This window comes from Micromys minutus (assembly GCF_963924665.1).
Source record: "Micromys minutus genome assembly, chromosome: 30".
Classification (NCBI taxonomy): domain Eukaryota; kingdom Metazoa; phylum Chordata; class Mammalia; order Rodentia; family Muridae; genus Micromys; species Micromys minutus.
Window position 1 is genome coordinate 13,863,870 of NC_137965.1, and position 22,122 is coordinate 13,885,991.

At 40.2% G+C, this 22,122-nt stretch overlaps 1 protein-coding gene across 4 annotated transcripts in view; it reads left to right on the forward strand.

The window, feature by feature from the left end:
• Positions 1-22,122, forward strand: part of ESR1 (estrogen receptor 1) — a 346,832-nt gene that overhangs the window by 217,990 nt on the left and 106,720 nt on the right. For all 4 annotated transcript variants that reach the window (XM_080941484.1, XM_080941485.1, XM_080941482.1 and 1 more), the window contains exon 5: positions 791-1,126. In XM_080941484.1, the coding sequence (XP_080797610.1) occupies positions 791-1,126 (336 nt within the window). The remainder of the gene's footprint in view (positions 1-790; positions 1,127-22,122) is intronic.

Consider the following 22,122-nt stretch of genomic DNA (forward strand, 5'->3'; position numbering starts at 1 on the left):
CACTGTAGACCTTATTCCATTATGGTACTCCACTTCATTACTTTCAAATACTGTTAATTTTCAATTAAGAGTATCTATAACAGACGCAGTCTTAGTAAGCCATATTTTTAAGTAGCTAGTTATTATAATTTTGTTATTTTTAAACATTTATTGCATACACATATACGTAGAGACACATGTGCACATTCACTCACATATACATACACATATACACACATACATGCACACATATACATGGATTTATGTACTATATACACATAAACACATGTATAGATATACACACATATTCACATAGAATACATACACATATACACATACATACATACATAAACACATATGTAATCATATACATATGCAGATGCACAAAGATACACATGCACAGATAAATACACATATGACATACATATATGTATACAGATACACATGCACATACAGAGACACACAGTATTATTAGTATGTTAGAGACAACTACTACTACTACTTGCTCGTACAATTACATTGTAGAATGCTCATGAGCTTGTGCAGCTCTTGATATCAGTAAGTTACTTGAGATTTGTTATATTGACATTATGTACCCCACGAATATCAACAAATGCCACACATCAATGCTGTTCTCTCTCCTCTTTTTTTGAATAACTGAAAACACAGTTACTCAACACATGTTTGCATGTGCCAACCATACGTACTTTAATAAAATGAAATGCCATTCTCGTGGAAGACAGTGTTTGCCCTGAAGTTTATGGGAGGAAAAAGGTGAACGAACTTGTTCTTTATTTTTCTGCATTTTCAGGGATACGCAAGGACCGCCGAGGAGGGAGAATGTTGAAGCACAAGCGTCAGAGAGATGACCTGGAAGGCCGGAATGAAATGGGCGCTTCAGGAGACATGAGAGCCGCCAACCTGTGGCCAAGCCCTCTCGTGATTAAGCACACTAAGAAGAATAGCCCTGCCTTGTCCTTGACGGCTGACCAGATGGTCAGTGCCTTGTTGGATGCTGAACCACCCATGATCTATTCTGAATATGACCCGTCTAGACCCTTCAGTGAAGCCTCCATGATGGGCCTATTGACCAACCTGGCAGACAGGGAACTGGTTCATATGATCAACTGGGCAAAGAGAGTGCCAGGTAAGAACGCCAAACTCCACTTCTGTGCTGAGAGTGAATAACGTCTCGCCAATCGGCTGTGGTGCAGTGTGCTACGTGATTAGGGAGAAGGCTACATTGGGATTTGTCAATTGTCAATATTAACCCAATTTATTTCTCCTGAAACCTAGGAAATCACCTTTAAAAATAAACACCCACCTGACTAAAACCTTGGGCATACTATTTTTTGGCCAGTCTTCTGTGCTCGAAAGACTTGGTTGAACACTACACCACACACACACACACACACACACACAGACATACACTTTCTGTCATGCAGATATCACATAATAAAAGCACTTAATGCTCAGGGAATCGATGGAATTGCTTTTTATTTCTAATGCTTATCATTCAAATCACCGTTACTGAGAAGCAAGTTTTCCACAAATAATCTGTTCATCAAATATAGATGTACAGGAGAGGGCCGATGGTTTATCTGAAGAATGCCAGTTGTCTATTCAGCTTGTTTTCTGCATGGTGTGTTCAGGGAAACAGAGATGCAGTGGTCAAACAGATGCCTGTTCTGGGGAGCTTTTAGAAAGCCCCAGAAGCCAAAGCAACACTCTGTTCCTCTTATTGGTCTCTCGAGTGCTGCTTTCATGGCTCTTGACTGTTCTTGTTTAAGACGAAAGACTCCAGTTATGACGGAATCAAGACTGTCCCATTCCTGGACTAATGGATTTCACATGCACAAGTCTGTGCTGAAAGAAGAAGGGGTGGAGTCTGTTTTCTGGCTTATAGATGAAACCAATTCGGGATATAAATAGAGAGTTTCTCCCCCAAGGCTACACTAGATCTAAAGCCATTTTCTGTGACACATGGGACATTTTATCCTTCTTTATAAAACTAAAATGCATGTGACATACTGGGCCTCGATTTCCAGAGTCATTGAGAGAGTCGGAGTTGATGTGGCTCTCCCCTTGAGGAATCTTAAGTCAAGTGCATAAATCTACATAGAAACACACCATCTTTGGAGTAGGGAGGCACCGGTACAAAGAGCACACATATTACAGGGTATCCGTGTAGGTGGTTTGGGTAGGAGAGGTCAGAGTATATGAACACAGTAGGATAGATAGAAAAAAAATTAAGTTTTGAGGATAATTCTATTGGGCAAAAAAATTTTGGCTATCTGAGGAACTGAAAGTATTTTTGAGCACCTAGGTATTTTAGCATTGTTTTGTGAGACAGACACAGATACCTTAGAATTGGAATTACATAAGGCTATATGTTTTTCCTTGATGTTTATGTCTGTTTTTATGCTTTGAGAGAAAAGAAAACTAAAAAAGATTTAATGGTCATACCCATGAGTTCTGGGTTTCCATTAAGTTTTATTATTCTGCAAACATATCCCGTATGAGATCCAGAAAATTCTAGTTCCACAGCTGACCTATGGATGTATGCTGAACTCAAGCATATATTTTTTTACTTTTATTTTTATAGTTATATCTCAACATTTTATGATGGCTATTTTGTTGTTATTAATGATGGATAGTTCAGGCAGGCCCTGAGCTTATCTTCCTGCTTCAGACTGAATGAGTTCAAATGTATTACTCATTGATAAAAGATTCATAAAAATAACCGTAATTCAGGATTAATAGAAGCCAAGGCTAAAATGATGCCGTGTTCATGTTTGGCTATTTCATTGTTAAGCTCAGTATTAGGCATGTGAGCTGATAAATTATCTAGCAAAACTACTCTCAAATTTCCTTATGCTAATTAAAAAGGCCCAACCTCTTTGGGTTAAATTATATTTTGTAGATTGGTCCCTTAGATAAAAGAATTGCAGAAGCATAATGCAATTATGTACAGTCATGTGCCCCGTAACAACATTTTGCATAGCAACAGGCCTTGCCAATGGTGTTAGGCCTGTATGTCCTGTGGGTTAGAACAAGGTCAGGTGTTGTTGATGGTGGGTCTGGATGTTATATGGGGTAGAGGTAGGGATCATTGGTAGTAGGTCTGTGTGTTATATGGGTTGTCTTGTAGAGAATAACAAATCCCGTCAGGTGTGCATGACTCTGATGTGTCCCTCTCATGAAGAGACACAAGGCTTTCTGCTTTCTGTCTCTGTCTATTTTTCTCTATTTCTGTCTCTCTGTCTTTGTCTGTCTGTCTACCTCCCCCACACTCTCTCTGTGTGAGTGTGTGTGTGTGTGTGTGTGTGTGTGTGTGTGTGTTTACTATTAAAATGCAGCTGTTGTAAGCCCAAAGTCTACTTGTCTGGAGGAAACAGAATGAAAATAGCTATTGATTTAAAAAGGATGGGGAAAAAAAAGAACAGACCAAAGGCCCTCAGGATGTACTATGAAGATGGTTGTGGAAGTTCACAGTGGAAACCATATTTCCAAAAGGTTTTATATCCCCAAATACCTCTGTCACTTAAAAAGACAGTTCTCTCTAAAGAGCTGCTATAGGCAATGTCACATTTATGAGGTAATAATCTGGGAATAATAATGGCAACTTTAAAAGGTAAAAGAGAAACATGGCTAGTTAGAACAATAGCAGTGGAAACAGTAATGTGATTTGGATTTGAAAGAGGCCAGAGGGAGACTTAGGAAGGGCTTGCAGTGAGGAAACAGAGATTGGGGAAAATGATGTAGTTGTATTGTACTCTCCAAAGAGATAATTTAAAAATATGCACAATAGGAGGTAAGGAAAACATTTCAAAAAAGAAGTCAGAGGGGAAAAGAATGACTGTCACTGTCGCAGTGTGAGTGGACTTCAGTTTGAATCAATATTTTAGATTATTTAATGTTTTTTCCCCAATAGATTACTAGGATTCTCAAGAAAGTGGGTATTCTTTTGTCTTACCCTCTGGCTGCATCTTCTGACTTGAAGTGTGGGATTAGGGGGTGAGGATGTGAAAATGAGATGCAGGCATGGTTGCTCAATTCTAACACACAAAGTGCTTTGGGAAGTAAAGGGTTAATATTTCCCTTTGCTGTGTCTAAAGAGCAGCTGTGAGAAAAGCAATGGCAACTATCTTTCCAGTTCTGCAAAAAGGCTTTTAAAAATGGTTTTATTGTTTTGACATTTAAATATGATTTATTATTTTCTCTACCCTTTCCTCCTTCCAACCCCTCTCATCCCAAATCCACAGCCTTTTACTCTTTAGTTGCTCTTAAGTCAATGAATTTATTATCGGTCTCTATCTATCTATCTATCTATCTATCTATCTATCTATCTATCTATCTATCTACCTACCTATCTATCATTCCATCTATCATCTATCTATTATCATCCTCTACATATCTATCCTCTGTCTACCTACCTATATACTTATACCTAAATATATAAACACAATCTTCTCAGTCTCTATAAGGCTGAAGAATATTTCTTTGGCTCTCAGCATTCCTTAGTTGTCTATAGTTCTTATTCAAGGGTGGAAACATTTCCCTTTTCCATGTTAGAATGTCTATTGGCGTCTTCCTTGTTGTTGTTGTTGAGGTCTTGTCTTGGCAGCCATGTTGTTGAGACTTCAAGGGCACAGCTTCCCTGTCATTTCTAGAAGTCACAATCTCACAGCAGACTTGTGTTTCCTCTTTCCATCTACATGTGCACAATTTTTCCAGACCCCTATGTTCAGTAATTATATTGTAGAAGCATCAGTTGGGGCTGGGTACCACACAGTCACTTCTTCTTTGCATTTTGATTGGTTGTACTTTTCTGTAATGGTGTCCATCCATTGCCAAGAGAAATATCTTTGATGAGGGGTTGAGAGAGCTACAATTCTCTGTGAAGATAAAGACAAAATATTTAGAAGGCATTTAGGAATTATGTCAGACTAGAAAAGTGGTGGTAGTGTGATCTCCTCCAATTGGCTAGATCTTTAATACCAGTCGTGATTTCCTTCTTGTGTGGGGGTGTTTTAAATCCTAGTAGAGAGCTATTGGTTACCACGAAGATATGTGTGCCACGATTGGACCCTTAAGGTCATTGTTGCAGTTCATAGGTATCATAGCTCATTAGGACTACTGGTGACCTCCCTCTTTTGGAAGCTTGTATGGTGCTTCTGTTTCTATGAAAGCTTTCCTTCATGGAGGAGGGTTTCAGGTCAGATCCAGCTTGGATCCTTTTGGTCCTGTGTCTGAAGCACATGGAAGCTTCAGCAAATAGGTTCAATTTGAGAGGTGACCATGGGCAATGGCACTAGCCTATAATGTTTTGTGAGTCTCTCAGACATCCCTGACCAAAACTCTAAAGGGGGTTTCTCATGCCTGGTAATACAGTTTTTCTTAGATGGACTGTAAGTACTATATTATGAGCCCATATAGGACATTTTCATTTAAAGCACGTACATATGCACAGACTTTCTTTTATTTTACTAAATTTTTGCTAAATAATAGATTCCTTATAGATCTTTCAGACATCCTTGCTCTTGTTTCTACTTCTTCTGCCTCCTTCTGTATTGACTCTAACTCCCCCATTAATGCTACTTTTCCCGTCTCCTTTTTCAAATCACATGCATCCTGCTCTTTCTATCCCCCTCTCTAGGATTCTGAACCTTGACTCTATGATCTCTTCTTGCTTTCCTGGTTTCTGTAACTACTCAACGTTATACACTCATACCTGAAGACCTGGGGCTAGGAGCCACTGATGAGAAATTGAGCACACAATGTTTGAAAAAGACTTAACAACTACAGGATATCTTTTTTAATCTTAATGTTTACCAGTAGAGGCTTGCTCTTCGTTTTCCACACTCTAATTTTTTAATACTGCATAGCTGTTTTCTAGTCTAACTATTAAGGGAGATTTGCTTTAATTTTTAATTTTTACTTGTTCTTTGAAGGCTTCGTGCATGTATACATTATCTGGAATATATCTAGCATTCACTAGCCCTCAATTTCTTCCCAGGACCCACACACATCTCCATCCCAAACTCACAATCACATTTTATAGTAAACTGAGTAATTATTTTAAGACACTGAGCTTAATTAATATAGCCCATGGTTATGGGGTTTTACTCATTAAGGCGTATGGAACTGACCAGTGACCGCATTCCTTAAAGAAAAATGAATCTTCCTTTTGTGGAACTATCAACTGTCAATAGGAACTCAGCTGGAGTTGGGGCCCTGGGAGCACACTTTCCAATCTATACTACAATGTTAAACTGCCTTGATCTCATGACTAAACATGTTGTGAAGTCACGCGTGCCACAGCCATGTCACATTGACTTATAAACTAAACACTTCCTAAATTTTATTGAAACATATGCATCAAAAACCAGTTTAGTTGTTTAAGATTATTCTCTGGTTTCCTAGATTGAATGTCAATTTGGATAGATATGTGTGCTCCTAATGACTGGTTCTGGAAGTCTGATGGTACTGATTATTAATAATAGGCTTAGGAGATGGGCTGAATACCTGACCCAGAAAGTAAGAGAAAGAAAAAAATGGCTTGGAGTTTGAGTTCAGGAAGACTTGCTGCCTAAACTAATCTCTTTTATGCATTGGCAAACTCCTGACCTTGTCACTTGGCTCTCCCCGTGAAAATAGGTATAAGTTTCCTCTTTTAGAGAGTCCCTCCTCCACATCATTTTGCTTTGGTTCTCTTCTTGATCACCTTTGAACCCACAAGGAATGGATCTCTTTTATGGGCATGTCTGCTTTAAGCCCCATGTTCATCAGGTTCTAGGTCATTTCAAGAGAGTTTGCTTGTCTAGACCATCGCATAGCTTAGGACTTCTTGTTCTCGAGTATCTCTAGGAACCTAGTGATCAGCATCCCTAGCCTAACGCTCATTGTCATTCACATAAGAAATGAACAAATGTCTGGAAGCACACAAATACGTGGTCAGATGAAAGGTGACTTTGGAACCTACTAACTTTAAGAAATCTGAGCCCTGTCCAGCACTCAGTTTCCCCATTAGCTAGGACTGCTCTCTGGGGCTGGGATGATCTTCTTTATACCTCACTCAGAGTCTGCCTGATGTTGTGACATCTACGTGGCAGCTACCACAGCGAGACTCAGTTTCCATCCTTATAGAAAGGAGTAGAAGGATTTGAGGAATGTACAGACGTGTCTATCAATAGATGAGGTGTACTAGAAATAGAGGTGGGTAAGGACGAGAGGGACGGGAGAGAGCTCAGCACCACTGTCCCGGGACCCAGAGTGAGCACCACGGTGAGTGGCACTTTCTATTCTAGGAGGTTCCTGTGCATTTCAGGGACTTGACAATATGCCTCAGTATCTGATTCCCAGTTATAATCAGACCAGCAGACCCTGTCCTCGGGCTGTTGCAGGGTTCTACCACATTAGCAAATGTAAGTATGGGTGTCAACCCGGAGAGATGACAGATGCTTGGAATTGGGAACTGTTGTTCTATATGGAGATCCCCAGGACTAGGCTAGTGTCTCCTCACTATTAGTACAGCATTCTTGACTGAGGTGCACAGCTATAATCCTGATCAGCTCATCCCATCCCCCACTGCTCCTGTGAAATTCCAGGTAGAATTCAAGGAAATCAGCCTGGTCTGTCTTTCATGTACAACTCTGAAACTGGCATAGCCTTTGAAAGTGTCTTTCTCCGTGTTAAGAGTGATCCCATCTAGATCCTTTGCCACATATTCCAGTGTCAAAGAGACTGTGAAGCCATGGCGTTTGAATATCTGTGTATGGGAGCTGAGCATTCTGGGTGTTCCTAGCCACACTTCGGGGACCGTTGGTTGCAGCATTGCCATTTCCAAAGAGATTGGCTATCATGTAACCATTTAAGTTCTAAAATAAATGTTACTCTTAAATCGTATGGAACTGTATTCTCTCAAAAAACACATATTGAAGAACTATCTCCTCATATCACAGGCTGTGATCTTCCCTTGAAGAAGAAGCTGAGATCCAATGAATTCATATGTAATTCTTCTGTAAGGAAACATGACTGACATCCTTGTAAAAGGGGCACTGGGCATTGACTTAGATGTGCGTGTGTGTGTGTGTGTGTGTGTGTGTGTGTGTGTGCACTTATGTGTGTGTAGATGATACTAATAGACATGGGGAGAGAATAGTAAGGTAACCATCACCTCCAACTTCCTTCTTGATTGGATATGTGAAAGAGACAGATAACGTGTGTTCACTATAAGCCAGGGATCACCAAAGTTCACCAACAGATACTGAAAGCTAGAAGAAACAAGAATGGACTCCAACCCAAATGTTCCAGAGACTGTGGCTCTGCTAACATTTTGATCTTGAATTTCTAGTGTCCTGGTTTTATTTTGTTCCTATGACAGCAGCTTGGGGGGGAGGATTTATTCAGCTTACACTTCCAGGTCAGGCCATCACTGAAGGAAGTCAGGGCAGGAACTTGGAGGCAGAAACTATGGAGGAATACTGCTTACTGGCTTGATCTCTATTTCATCCTTAGCTCCTTCCTTCTTCCTTCCCTCTCTCCCTCCCTCCCTTCCTCCCTCCTCCCTCCTTTCTCCCTCCCTCCCTCTCTCCCTCCTTCCCTTCTCCTTCCTCCCTCCTCCCTCCCTCTCTCCCTCCCTCCCTCCCTCCCTCCCTTCCTTCTTTTCTTTCCTTTATACAGCCAGGGACCCCTTGCCTAGGAATGGCTCCCTATCACAGTCAGCTGGCCCTCTTACATCAGTTAGCAACCAAAACAACCCCTCACAGATATGTCTGCAGACCATCCTGATCCAGGCAATTCCTTAATTGAAACTTAGTTATCACAAGACTCTAGACTGATAAAGCTAACCAGGAAACCTTGCCTCAAGACCCGAGGCGACACACTTCAGTTCTAAAATCCGCAGATTTTGGCATTTTATGTGGCAGCCTAGGGAACTGATATAAAGCATAGTAAGAGGAAGCACACGGTGTGGTTTGGTTTTATTTGTTAATTTCTGTTCTTGTCATTGTTGTTTCTGGACGAGCATTGAAGCTGGGGCCTTACACAAGTTGAAAAAGTGACCTATTGCAGAGGGTTGTCTTCTACCCTGCGTTCACTTTTTAAGCAAATTAAAGTGAAGTAAAACATAGGAATAAGTATTGGCATGAACAAAATGGAAGTTAGAAGGGATGGCTCACATCCATAATTCCAGCATCCAGGATGTCTGGGTAGCAGGATGGCCAGCCTAGTGTGCAGAGGAAGTTGGAGACCAGGCTGGGATCTGGAGAATGCAGAGTAAGATCCTGGCTCAACAAGAACAAGAGCAAGAACAAAAACAACAGCAGCAACAAAAACAAAGAGGTGGGTAGAACGGGTATGGGGACACACGTGTATCATCTCAACATTCAAGAGACCAACACAGGAGGATTTCTGTAAGTTTAAGGGAAGTCTTGGTCAAATTGCATAAACTTGTCTTTTGGCCAAAGGAACAAAGAGAAGCTTGTCTCTTTTAGCCTAGGACTGACTGATCATTTACTGCTGGGTATATGTCTTGTCTCCTTCGCATCTGCAGCTCCCTTGGCTCACTTAACTTCTGGCTTTGAAGCTGATTCAGAACAGTAAAAGTCTCATGGCTCTACCTAGCAGATAACTCATCAAAGAGTTTAAGCAACAAGAAGAATGGCCCTGCCTGCTGCTTTCATACACATTACATTCAAAACTTGCCCTACTGGAACTTGTCCTGGATCTGGTGTGAGGTGTGGTTCCTACATTGTTTTTATGCACGTGTTTCTGCTCTTTCCACTCCATTTATTAAGTAGCAGCCTTCTGCAGAAGTTCATTTAAGGGTTTTTATCATAGTTGACATTTTGAAAAGCTTTGTTTGTTCTTTTTTTCTTATGGACTAAAAGCTTTGAAGATAAAGCAAAACATTTGACCACTGGTTTACATATATAGTTATTTTAAAAAGTAAGATTTTTTCAAATATATATATATATATATATATATATATATATATATATATGTATATATATATATATGGTATATGTTTATATTAAAACACACACATATATCTACATGTATACAATATATATGTATATATATATATATATTTATATTCTTGAAACTTGAGACATTCTCATAAGACCAGACAGAACTGTTAGTTGGTGGTCTAGACACTTAGATGACTCATTATTAATGAGGCATAGTATAGGTTAATGTCAAGTTAATACGTGATTGGACATGAGTGGAGAAGTAGGCAGGACAAAAGTCTAGGAAAACGAAATTGGAGGAGAGTAGGTGGGAAATTGGAGAGGAGGAAGATGGTAGCAGATGTGAATGTATGTTTCTCTCAGAGCATCTCTATATTCAAAAGGTTGTTATGATTATTTCTAAGGGTCTCTATGGGTCTATTTATCTTAAGTAGATGGACAGTTTATATCTTTGTCCACTGGTTGTGAGCTTATTGTGTAGAGGGCCTGTGTATTGAGAATCTAACCTGGTTGATGAGTTAATGGTTGTGGAGTCAGGTTTCTACCAGGCAGTGGAGGAAAGTGAGTGAAAACAACACACAGGGGTGGGGCAGTGAACTGCGCCTGAGTTCTTAGAGGTGGCATGGAGCCTGAAGCCGCTAAGTTAGAGATGCCCCGCAGTGCCATGTGGCCCCAAGGGAGCCAGCATTAGTGCGGGATAAAAGGTACCCACTCTGTAATATTTACCACAAGAGCATAGCATTTGTTCACCAGGAGGGAAAGGGGGGTGTATCACGCACCCCCTCTCCTTCCTTTTGTTGCGGGTGCATTCCAAACATGCTCCTGAGTGCACAGCAGGTCCTCTCCGTACACCTCCCTCCATCACTCCAGCCCTGTGAGTCCTAGGCTTCCTCTCAAGTCCTAAACAACAAAGTGTTCAGCTTCTACTTTGCACTGACTACAGGGCAGCAGCTCACACTTTCACCACCATATCTGAAAGCTAACACCCATGCCTCCTCTTTGCCCTTCTGGGGTTCTCTGTTCTCGCCAGGTCTCTACTCTTCATCTTTATCCAACTTAGCCTACTTCTTTGTCACCATGTAGCACTGAAACACTGATTTTATGTTACTTCTCCAGTCCATCACCACTGGCTTTGTCTGAATCACAATATCTCTATTACATAAGGCTGTAATAAATTGTGTGGTTTTTTTTTTTTTTTTTCTCATCCTTCTCTTTTCAACTCATCATACACATTGCTGCTAAAATAATTTCTGGGAGCCACTGTTCCGGGTACTGCACTTGGCTGGTAGTGCAATTCATTATTAGGATATCTGCTTACTCTGTGCCATGCCCTGGGTTCATCCCCAACTTCTTGCACTACTCTGCTGTGGCTCCTATAACAAGTATCACAAGCACGTGAATTAATAACACAAACGCAGGCCCTCATGGTTGAGAAGTTGATGATCTGAAATCATGGGTCAACAGGTCCAGGCTGTCTCTGAAGGCTCCATGTCTGACTTCTGTGCCTCTGGTGGCTGCTAGCAGCCCCCTGTGTCCCCTTTGCAGCTGTACATTTCCAGTGATAACTACAACCATGACATAATGATAATGATGCATTTCTCCCATGTATCTAGGTTTCTGCAACCAAATTTAACCTCTCACAGTGATACCACCTCTCCTAATTAGCTTTAGCTCCCAACTTGACACAACCTAGGGTTACTGTTGTGTTTCACTTGAGGGAATTCCCAGATCAGATTAGCTAAGGAGAGCGTGTCTGTGGGGGATTACCTTAACTGTTCATTGATGTAGAAGGACCCAGCCCACTGTGGGCAGCACAGTTTCCTTAGACAGGTGTTTATGGGCTATATAAGAACATTAGCCAAACACAGGCCTGTGCATGAGCCAGAAAGGAGAACATAGAACATTTGATTTAAATTCTACCCCAATCCATTGTGTTATAATCTAAATTTTATTGCACTAGCAAAAATTTTTTTTTCTTATTAGGTCCAGGTGGACATTAATTTAAGGCAGAAAAACAATCACTAGAAACTTGACATTAGGACTTTATTATCATACTTTTAAAATCTCTGAGAAAATAGATAGTAGTATATAATGTAAGCTTCCCAGAGCTCAAAATGCAGAACTAAATGATACTTTGGGATTCCTGACCCGTGGCTGACATGCTGTAGACTAACCTTCGATAGCTCCTTATGTAATTTCTACTGAACTTGCTCTCTGTTGAACTTGAGATTTCCCTGGGCCTGGCCATTCTTTCTCTGCATAATATGTTGCTTTCCATAATCACCTGCATCCTGTTGTTTCTTCCCAAATTACTTTGCCCATTGTTTTTTACCCAAAAGGAGCATCACAGCTTCTAGGTTTAAGCTTTTTTTCCCCAAATCCTTCCCATTTTGTTACCAATGTAGCTACAGGTTGAGTTTGCCTCTCAGGGCAGCACTAGTTGACTAGATGTAAATTCCACAACTATGTTAACTGTTATGTAAAGCCCAAGGATAGCTCTTCAGTGTTTTCTTGTTTCCTTCATGGTAGATTTGTCTGTTTCTGGATGGTTCATTTATTAAATAAATATCACGGAAAGCCATTTTTTCAGACCACGTTCCCTCAATAGGTCCCAGCAGATGAAGGCTCAAAAGTCATGATGAAAGACAAAGCAAAACGAAGTTGCTATCTGGTGTTCTGAGAAATGAGGAGAGAAAGAAATAATATACAAACAGGCTCCTTTCCATTGATGCGTCACCAACACCCGTCTGCTAGAACACTCACACCCCAGGCGGTATTGCAGCTTGTTTAGTAGAATGACTAACTAGTGTACGTGGAGCCCTAGGTTCATTCCCCAGCTCAGTATAAATTGGGTATGGTGGTATACTCAAGTAATATACTCAGCCTTGGGATAGTGGCCACAGGAGGATCAGTTACTCTGGGTCATCTTGAACTTAGAGGTTGACACCAGCCTGGCCTACATAAAAACCTTCTCTTAAAACACCGTTGCTATAAGTGGTTGCATCGTTCAATTTTTTATAATAAGTAAAAACGGAAATCATCTAATGCTAGCCAATCAGGTATTTTTCTGTCTTCTTGACTAACCTTGAAGTGAACAAACTATTTCTTAGTCTGTGCTTTCTTCAGCTCGTGTTTATCCACAAAACCCACCTGTTCTTCTCGATCCATTGTACCGTGCTCCATTTCATCAGGTGAATCTCTGCCATGATTTTAGAATAGCAAAATAATGTCCCTTAAGACCTCCACACTAGTTGCTGTCACTGTGTGTTTTGACAAGTGTGTAGTTGAAATTCTTCTTTCAAATTGAAGATGCTGGATTTCTTTTTTTTTTCTTTTTTCTTTTTTTTTTTTTCTTTTCTTTTTTCTTTCTTTTTTTTTTTTTTTTTTTCTTTTTTTTTTTTTTGGGCCATCCCAATTTAATTGGCTTAAGCCACCAACTTGCTTTTAAAAACTGGGTGCATAATGGGTAGTGAGATGACTCAGCAGGTAAAGGTGCTCAGTGCCAAGCTTGATCTCTTTAATGGAAGAAGAGCACTGATCCAGCACGTTGTCCTCTGACCTCCACATTTGTGCTATAGTATGCCTAAGCACACATGCGTGCTCATGCAAACACACACACACATGTCAATAGATAAAAAAATGTAATGATAGATTAAATGATTGTACAAAATCTTTGATAGCCAATGAGTCAGATTATAATATAAAGATATCTTCCAGTTAAATAAAACTGACAGATACCCATATAGAACAAATATTCCTGTGATGAAGACAAATCTTCGCTTTTTGGGTCAAAATAGCTTTTTTGACAAGTGGTTGATTTTAACAAGATGACAATTTACAGCCTTCTGTGTTCCTAGAGGGCTTAAAGTGGTGTGACTTCTCTGAGTTTTGAGTAGCTTTCTGGGGTGACCTGTGTAGGTTTTGGGGCTTTACCTTTTGTGTGCCTAGATCTCTGGGATCCATTTACTCCTAACTTGGTCTTTTAAGCCTCCAACCTGTACACCTTCAGTGTCACCATGGCTGACTGCGTCTGGTTTGAATTTCTCCAATGTGCAAGGAATTTATGCCCCAGTGATGACAGATGTTAGTTTTTGTATTTTCTTTTTAAAGTTTAACCATTGGGGAATTATAGAAAGGAAAGAATAACAGTATTGGCCCTCATGAGAGCTAAGTTAGACAAAATATAAGATTCTGTAAATCTACTGGAATACATCTCTATTGGAGTTGAATTAAAGGAACTTACTATTTACCAGTTCTACCTATATAACCTATAACACCACACACACACACACACACACACACACACACACACACACACAAATTTATTTCCTATAGGAGTCAAGGGTTTGATTGTACTCTTTGTGTTAGGCTCTAATAGAAACTTGACTGCTTCCTTTTGGCACAATCCTTCCCATTCTCTGTTCACCCATGCATAGCTTAAAAATGCTCAGGTTAAGCATTTTTTTCTTACTAAATCCACAGCCTCGAGGAAGTGGTTGAACAGTGAAATCGATCGGCAAGCATTAGACTTGGATGAGATGGAGCTTAGATATGTGTTTCTTTCTTTCCCACAGCAGATGGTGGCTCAGGTGAGTCACAGCTGAATGGTCAAAGTCATTAGAAAAACAAGGGCTCACTCCTACCCTTGTGGCCATACTGAGGATGAAGAGGTAGAGAGGGCACTGGTAAAAGTTTTGTTTTGCTTCCCCCCACCCCCTGCTTGTGGTGTTTGAACATTGATAGCAGGTATCACAACCTCTGGGCTGTTCATATTCCATCTCACCAGGGTCGCGAGCTGCTTGGAATTGAAATTCAGTTTCTTCAGAAGGATGCCTGATGATCTGAACTCTTGCTCCTTTCCTAGAGCCAGGGAATCTTTGAGTTTTTCTTCTGTGGGCAACTAAACTCTTCCATACAGTGTGCTCTACTCCAACTCTTTCTAGTTTGTTTCTTTGTTGGTTTTTGGCACTTGGGGTTGAACTTGGGACCTTGCACATAGTAAACACACAGTCTTTCACTGACCCATGTCCCTAGTTCATGTTCAGCTTTAGATGGAGATTTCCTTCTGGTATAGAGAGGTGCATGTACACGTATATGTTAGCATATGTGCACACGAAAGACAAAAGCCAACCCTGGGTTTGTTCACCAAGAGCTATCTACCTTAATGTTTTTCTGGGTTAATTTTTTAACGTGTCTATCACCGGTCTGGAGCATTCTGTTGGCTAGGATGCCAAACCAGTGAGCTCCTATCTCTGATTCCCCAAGTCCTACCCACCTGGTGCTGGAATTGTGGGCATGTACTGCCCTACCTGGCTTTTTATATAAGGACTGGGAATTGAACTCATGGCCCAGGACTTGGCAGCAAGCACTTGACCTACTGAACCATCTCCCAAGCCTGAGCAGTTCCTTCTTTTTAGGAACATTCTCCCTTGTGAGCTGATTGCTTGGTGTGTTAAAAACCTAAGTGCTGTTTAATAATTCTCGAGGCAAACTCCCTGTGATTTAATTTGAGAGGATCAAATGACCTTGTTATTTCAATCTTCCATTTGCCGCTCAACCACATCCAGCAGAGCCTCAGCATAAATAGCAGGGGGAAGAGAAGTGGGGCCGCTTAAGAAAGGGGAAATGTAAGGAAATGGTGGCAGTGCCCTGCTCTGGAAGGAAGCAAAGCTTTCTTTGTGGTAGTGCATACATTTATTAGGCCATTATTTTCTAAACACAAAATCTAATCAAAGGTGGGTAGCTCTCATGCTGGGGGGTGGGGGCAGACATCTGTTCTCAGAGCAGCTTAAGCTGGCTATTAGTGTGTGAGTAACTCTACAGGAGCCTAAGGCAAAACCTGGTTCTCTGTATTCTTTTCGACCTTGCCGGTACTGGCTTAGCCAGAAGCCTGTTTACCTGCTCAGGATGTTTGCTTCTGTTTCTTCAGGCCATTTGAAAGTAGAAGATCAAATGGTTTGGATTTAGGAAACCCGTTCAAACTTTGGCTGTGAGATCCTTTCGGAAGTATGGGTTCAGGTTCTATCTATCAGTGTTTCTTTTCTCTCATCTATAAGAAATATTTTCCTTAATAGACCAAAGTGATACTTGACTTTATTTTATTGTGGGAGGGCTTCACTGAACTGATTTAAAAGGCTTCAAATGGGAAAGACTCACAGTCAAATGTGTATAATCATGTAAGTCAAATGCCCTCTCACTGTCTAATGCATACCTGTAATAGTCATGGCTCCAACCTCATGCGGTCAGGGGGAGCTACTACAGACTCTGTAACTGCTTTGCCCCACATGTAGTAACATGACTTGGAGCAATATTTAACATGGGCATGATGGTGACAGTGGATAAAGTCATTATTGGACTAGTTTATTTGGACTATTTGCAATGTACTGAACTTAATGTATAGTGGACAGTTTTAAACAGGAAAGTGCATTCAACGTCAGACATTGGCTACTGTGGTACAACAGTGTGGGTGGATGTCTTTAATAGCAGTAAACTGCATGCTTTCAAGTGGCTAAAACAACAAGGTTAATATTGACTGCTCCAGTGTAATGGAAAAGGATATCCAGTACATATAGTCATATATATGGGACTCCTTCAATTCCAAACTCCTAATGGCCTAGAACCTCCCACTAAGAGATTTTCACCCCCTCCTCAAAACTGTTAAAACTCTACCATCTTATACTAGTGCCAGTCTGGGATCAAGTCGTTAGCACAGGGGCTGCTTAGAGACCACACACACACACACACACACACACACACACACACACACACACGCACACACACACACACACACACACACACCTCTATGGATGAATATGTGTATATGAGTATGAGTTTTCATGTGTGCTTTTCCTGTGGAGAACAGAGATCATCAGATTCTTTCTTCTACTGAGCTTATAGTTGTGACAGGGCCTTTACCTGAACCCGGAGCTTACAGATTGGCTAGACTAGATGACCATTGAGCCCAGAGGTCTCTTTTTATCTATCTGCCCAGTGCTTAGATTATTACCCAGTGTTTCTCTTAACGTGGATGCTTGACCAAAGAACCTTATACTTATGTGTCAAACATTTTTTATCAACTAAGGCATCCTTCCAACTCTAGAGACAGTGTAGGTCCAAAGTATAGCACAGGAAAAAATAAACAAACATTTTTCAAAAGTGATTTCTCTTACCTCCCATGCTGTGTTTATTTGGTTATTTCTTGTGAAGAAATACTGCTAAGCCAATGAGATGGGTGGAAAACAACATGCAGAGGCCTCACCCTGGGATCCTATGGGGTTTCCTGCCCATCCAGATCCCAATAATTAATTAGCAGCTTTTCTTTACTAGATGTGTTCTGTGTAGAAAGATGCACTGAGAACAAACCTGGGTAACATCTCTGCCTCTAAGGAATGTCCATCCCTCTACCCAGTCATGCAGAAGGCGTGTCTGAGCACAGTGACAGGCATCTTACTTTATTTGGGGAGATGAGCAGTGTACAAACAGGGCACCCATATAAATGGAGGCAGCTTGTGTTCATCTGATGTATGGTGATGCTGAGGACAAACGGACTCATAGTTAAGAGCCAGGTTAGCATTAAAGACAGAATTTGAATTCTAATACATTTTCTGATGAGAAAACTCTTAGTATAAGCCAAAAAAAGAAAAAAAAAAAGAAAAAAGAAAAGAAAAAATTTACACTAAGGGTGTGTGTGTGTGTGTGTGTGTGTGTGTGTGTGTGTGTGTGTGTGCCTGTGCCTGACTGAGCTCACATGTTGTTTGTTTTATTTTTCTTTTTGAGACAGGGCATCTTGTCTTTCAGGCTATCTCAAGCTCAGAATGTAACCAAGGTTAGCCTTGAACTCAAGACCCCCTGCCTTCATTTTAAAGAGCTGGAAATATAGGTGCACAGCCAACAGTAGCAGTTACTCCTGTTGCTGGTTTTGTGTTTTTTGCTCTAATTAATTTTGAATATTATTTGTTTCCATTTATTTATGTTTTATGTATATATCTATTTATTTATTTTGTATGAGATGGGGCAGTAGTGGGGAGTCGCCTTATAGAGGTCCGAGGACAATTTGGAGGGAGTTATACCTCCCTCCTTTTACCATGTGGGTACCAGGGATTGAACTCCAATCAAGCTTGCTATCATGTGCCTTTAACCATGGAGCCATCTTGTTAGCTCATATTTGTCTTCTTGAGAACATGTCTTTCTATGTTGCTCAGGCTGGCCTAGAAATTTCATTCCTCCTGCCTCAGCCTGTTAAATACTGGAATCATATTGTGCACCATACCCAGCCTGAGTCCAATAAAAAACTACACCAAAGTCATAGGATAAGCCAAAACGGTGTGGGAGTACAAGAGGAACCAGTTTTAAGCACACTTGAACCTCAACTCGACACAGATATTTCTTTTGATTTGTGTTTTGTGGTCCGCTGTCACAATTTCATTTTTGCTTTGAAAATAATTGTCTTCCCACGGTGCAGAGCTAATCCAAGTTTGACTGTTGTTTCTTTGTTTTGACAATGTATTATGATGATGAAAAAGAGAATATTTGCTAAACTCTCTAAGACCCTGTCAATTTTCCAAGTCAACATTAACTAGATTTGGGTCACATTTGAATTCCTGAACATATCTGATGTAAGTTTAATGTATTTATACATACAACATATGTGACTTAAGCTTGTTGTATTCATCTGTACAAATATTCAAATAAGGTAGAGAACAAGTATAAGGCAAGGGAAAGCATCTATTGAAATGTGAATCCTATAGTGAATACAACTGACTAAATATTAAAACCAAACACATTAACAGCAGGCCCCAAGTTATAGCAGCTCAAGGAGATCATAAAATATGTTTGATTCACATAAGTGAATCTGAACTCATACCACAGTAGTAATATTATGTTTACTATTGTAAACTTTTAAGAAATAATTTAGTCATAGGACATCCCACTCAATGAATAACAATGTAAATTCAGTGTAAATGTAGGTGAAATTCAGTTTAAAGGAACGTAAAATGTCATAGTTTGATTATCATTCATTAAAAAACAAATCAAAACTTAAAGTTTAAGGCTAGGCTGGTAGCTCAGCTTATAAAATTCTTTCCATGTAACATGAGGATCTGAGTTCAAACCCCATGTCAGAATTATGGCGTCTATGTAGTCACAGCTCTGGGGAGCAGAGACAGGCGGATTTAAGGTTCCAAATGCCAGCCAGCCTAGTTTACTTTGTGAGAAACCTTGTCTCAAGGGAAACAATGATAATAGCTCTTGTGAAATGATACTTGAAGTTGTCCCCTGCCTGCCACACACACATGCACCAGGATGCACATGTGCCTGCACACACATGTGAATACACACACACACACACACACACACACACACACACACACACACAAGTCTGTAGCAAGCTCATACTGGGGACAAAGACAATCATGCCTTGTGTATTATCTTTAAAGCATATCTGAAGTTTCCTACGATCAGTATGGCTGTTTTATGGATTAAAATATAAACCAGGAATTTATAGATAATTAGTTTCTCAAATAAGCCAGGCACGAGAAATCATGGAGCATTTTGGCTCCTGAGTGTGTGGTCATAATGCCACCATGGGATTCTGCTTCGTTTTGTCACTCAAAAGGCATCACACGAAGTTGCATTTAAGCACCAGCATGGGGGCTCATCTTTGAGGGCTGATGTAAACAGATGTGATTGCACCGTACATACTGTGGACATATTTATAAAAAGTCTGCATCATGAATGAAAACATGCATGTCCACATGCAACTATAGGTTCTTCTCTGCTAAAGGAAAAGTGTTCGGAAGACAAGTGTAGAACAGAGAATTTTACACACTTGTCTTCAGAAAGTATCGCTACCCTAAGCTGCAGAAGTGCTTTTTTGAAAAGCTAAGAATGTACCTTTTTGATGTTCCGACATGACAGGTTACATGACATGTTAGCGTTATCTTTGTTTTGCACTTTTAGGGAGTTCCAAAACTGATGGATTTCTTCAAGAGGTGTTGTCCACTCCAAGAACCATAGACCCAGAATATGGCAGAGGGCAGTGAGGGGCTCTTATAACACTAAACTGAATATGTCGCTGGAGATACTCTTTCATGTATGAACTGGACATCCTGCACTAAAATGCTAGCAGGAAATGCCTTCCTTCAGGCATTGCTTTCTGGACTTTGGAGCTTGGCTTGCTTCTTCCGTCTTTGAATAGTCCATTAATCAGAATTAGTGAGAGATCGCTCAGTCTCCTGTGAAACGTGAGCTCTTCATTGTTAGGAATCACTGGTGCAGTGCATACTTTCTTAAAAACCCGTGAACAGACAGAAATACCTATTTTTTTCCATGAGTGTTTCTTTTGAAAGCCTTTTGTTGTTAAACAATCACCACTTTCCCCTTAGTTTTCTTCTCCCGCGGTTTTCTCAGACTCCGAATGTTACTATGTCATGGAAATGCCCCCCCACAGTAGTCTACCTTGTGTGGCTGGCTCCTTCCTAGCTACTCGCTTTTGAAGAAGTTGCAGAGGGTACAAGGCCGGATTAAAGGGTCTTCCTGAAAAAAAAAGGGGGGGGGATAGTTAACTGGAGGTCCAGAGTTCCAGAAGTTTCACACATAATGTTGGTATGCATCAAATTCTTTTATGCTAATTATTAGCACATCTTACATAAGGAGAAACATGGAATAGATTTGGGTGGGAGGAACTAAATATTAAAAAAGGACTTCATCAGTTAGGTTGAGCATTGAAAGACCACAAATAATACAATTTCTAAGATTTCTTAACCCCAGGATCAAACTTTTTTCTCCTGCATTTGCTTCTTGATTCCCATCACTAACTTTGGCCCTGTCAGAGATGAATTTGCCCTAATGGGATGCACACATTCATAGAAGATGTCCACTGCTTTGCATGAATATCAGACATTAATGATATGCCTTCTATGTGTGGATTATATGTTTAAATGTTGATAAGACCATGGAATCCAGTGAAACAAAACTTATACAATGCAATACTTTTTATTTCTTTTAGTTAATGGTATATTTCTAGAACCTACTATGTGATTATGAAATATTTATTGAATTTTGACTCATTGATAAATAAAATCCAAGCCAATGCATTGCTAATTTTGGCATTTGGGGACTAAACTCTTCCCCACTATCTCTTCAATTAGTTTCAGTGTACCCAGTTTTATGTGGAGGTCTTCGATACACTTAGACTTTGTACAAGGAGATAAGAATGGATCTATTTGCATTCTTCTGCATGCTGGCTGCCAGTTGAACCAGCACCATTTGATGAAGAGGATGTCCTTTTTCCATTGAGTGTTTTTAGCTCCTTTGTCAAAGACCAAGTGACCATAGGTATGTGGGTTCATTTCTGGATCTTCAGTTCTCTTCCAATGATCCACCTGCCTGTCTCTGTACCAATTCCACACAGTTTTTGTCATGATTAATCTGTAATACAGCTTGAGGTCAGGAATGCTGATTCTCCCAGAAGTTCTTTTATTGTTGAGAATAGTTTTACTATCCTATTTTGTTGTTGTTGTTGGTGTTGGGAGACTTTTGATGACTGCTTCTGTTTAGAGGTTATGGGACTGTTTAGATAGTTTATCTTATCCTAGTTTAACTTTGGTAGCTGGTATCTGTTTAGAAAATTGTCCATTTTATCCAGAATTTCCAGTTTTGTTGAGCATAGCCTTTGTAGTAGGATCTGATGATTTTTGGAATTTCCTTACTTTCTGTTGTTATGTTTCATTTTTCATTTCTGATTTTGTTAATTTGGATACTCTTTTTGTGCCCTCTGGTTAGTCTGGCTAAGGGTTCATCAATCTTGTTGATTTTCTCAAAGAACCAGCTTCTGGTTTTGTTGATATAGTTCTTTTTGTTTCTACTCGGTTGATTTCAGCCCTGAGATTGATTAGTTCCTGCTATCTACTCCTTTTGAGTGCATTTGCTTCTTTTTGTTATAGAGTTTTAGGTGAGCTGTCAAGCTGCTAGTGTATGCTCTCTCTAGTTTCTTTCTGGAGGCACTCAGAGCTATGAGTTTTCCTCTTAGCACTGCTTTCATTGTGTCCCATAAGTTTGGGTATGTTGTGCCTTCATTTTCATTAAATTCTAAAAAGTCTCTAATTTTTTCTTTAATTCTTTCATGACTATGTTATCATTAAGTAGAGCCCTCTTTAGCTTCCATGTATAT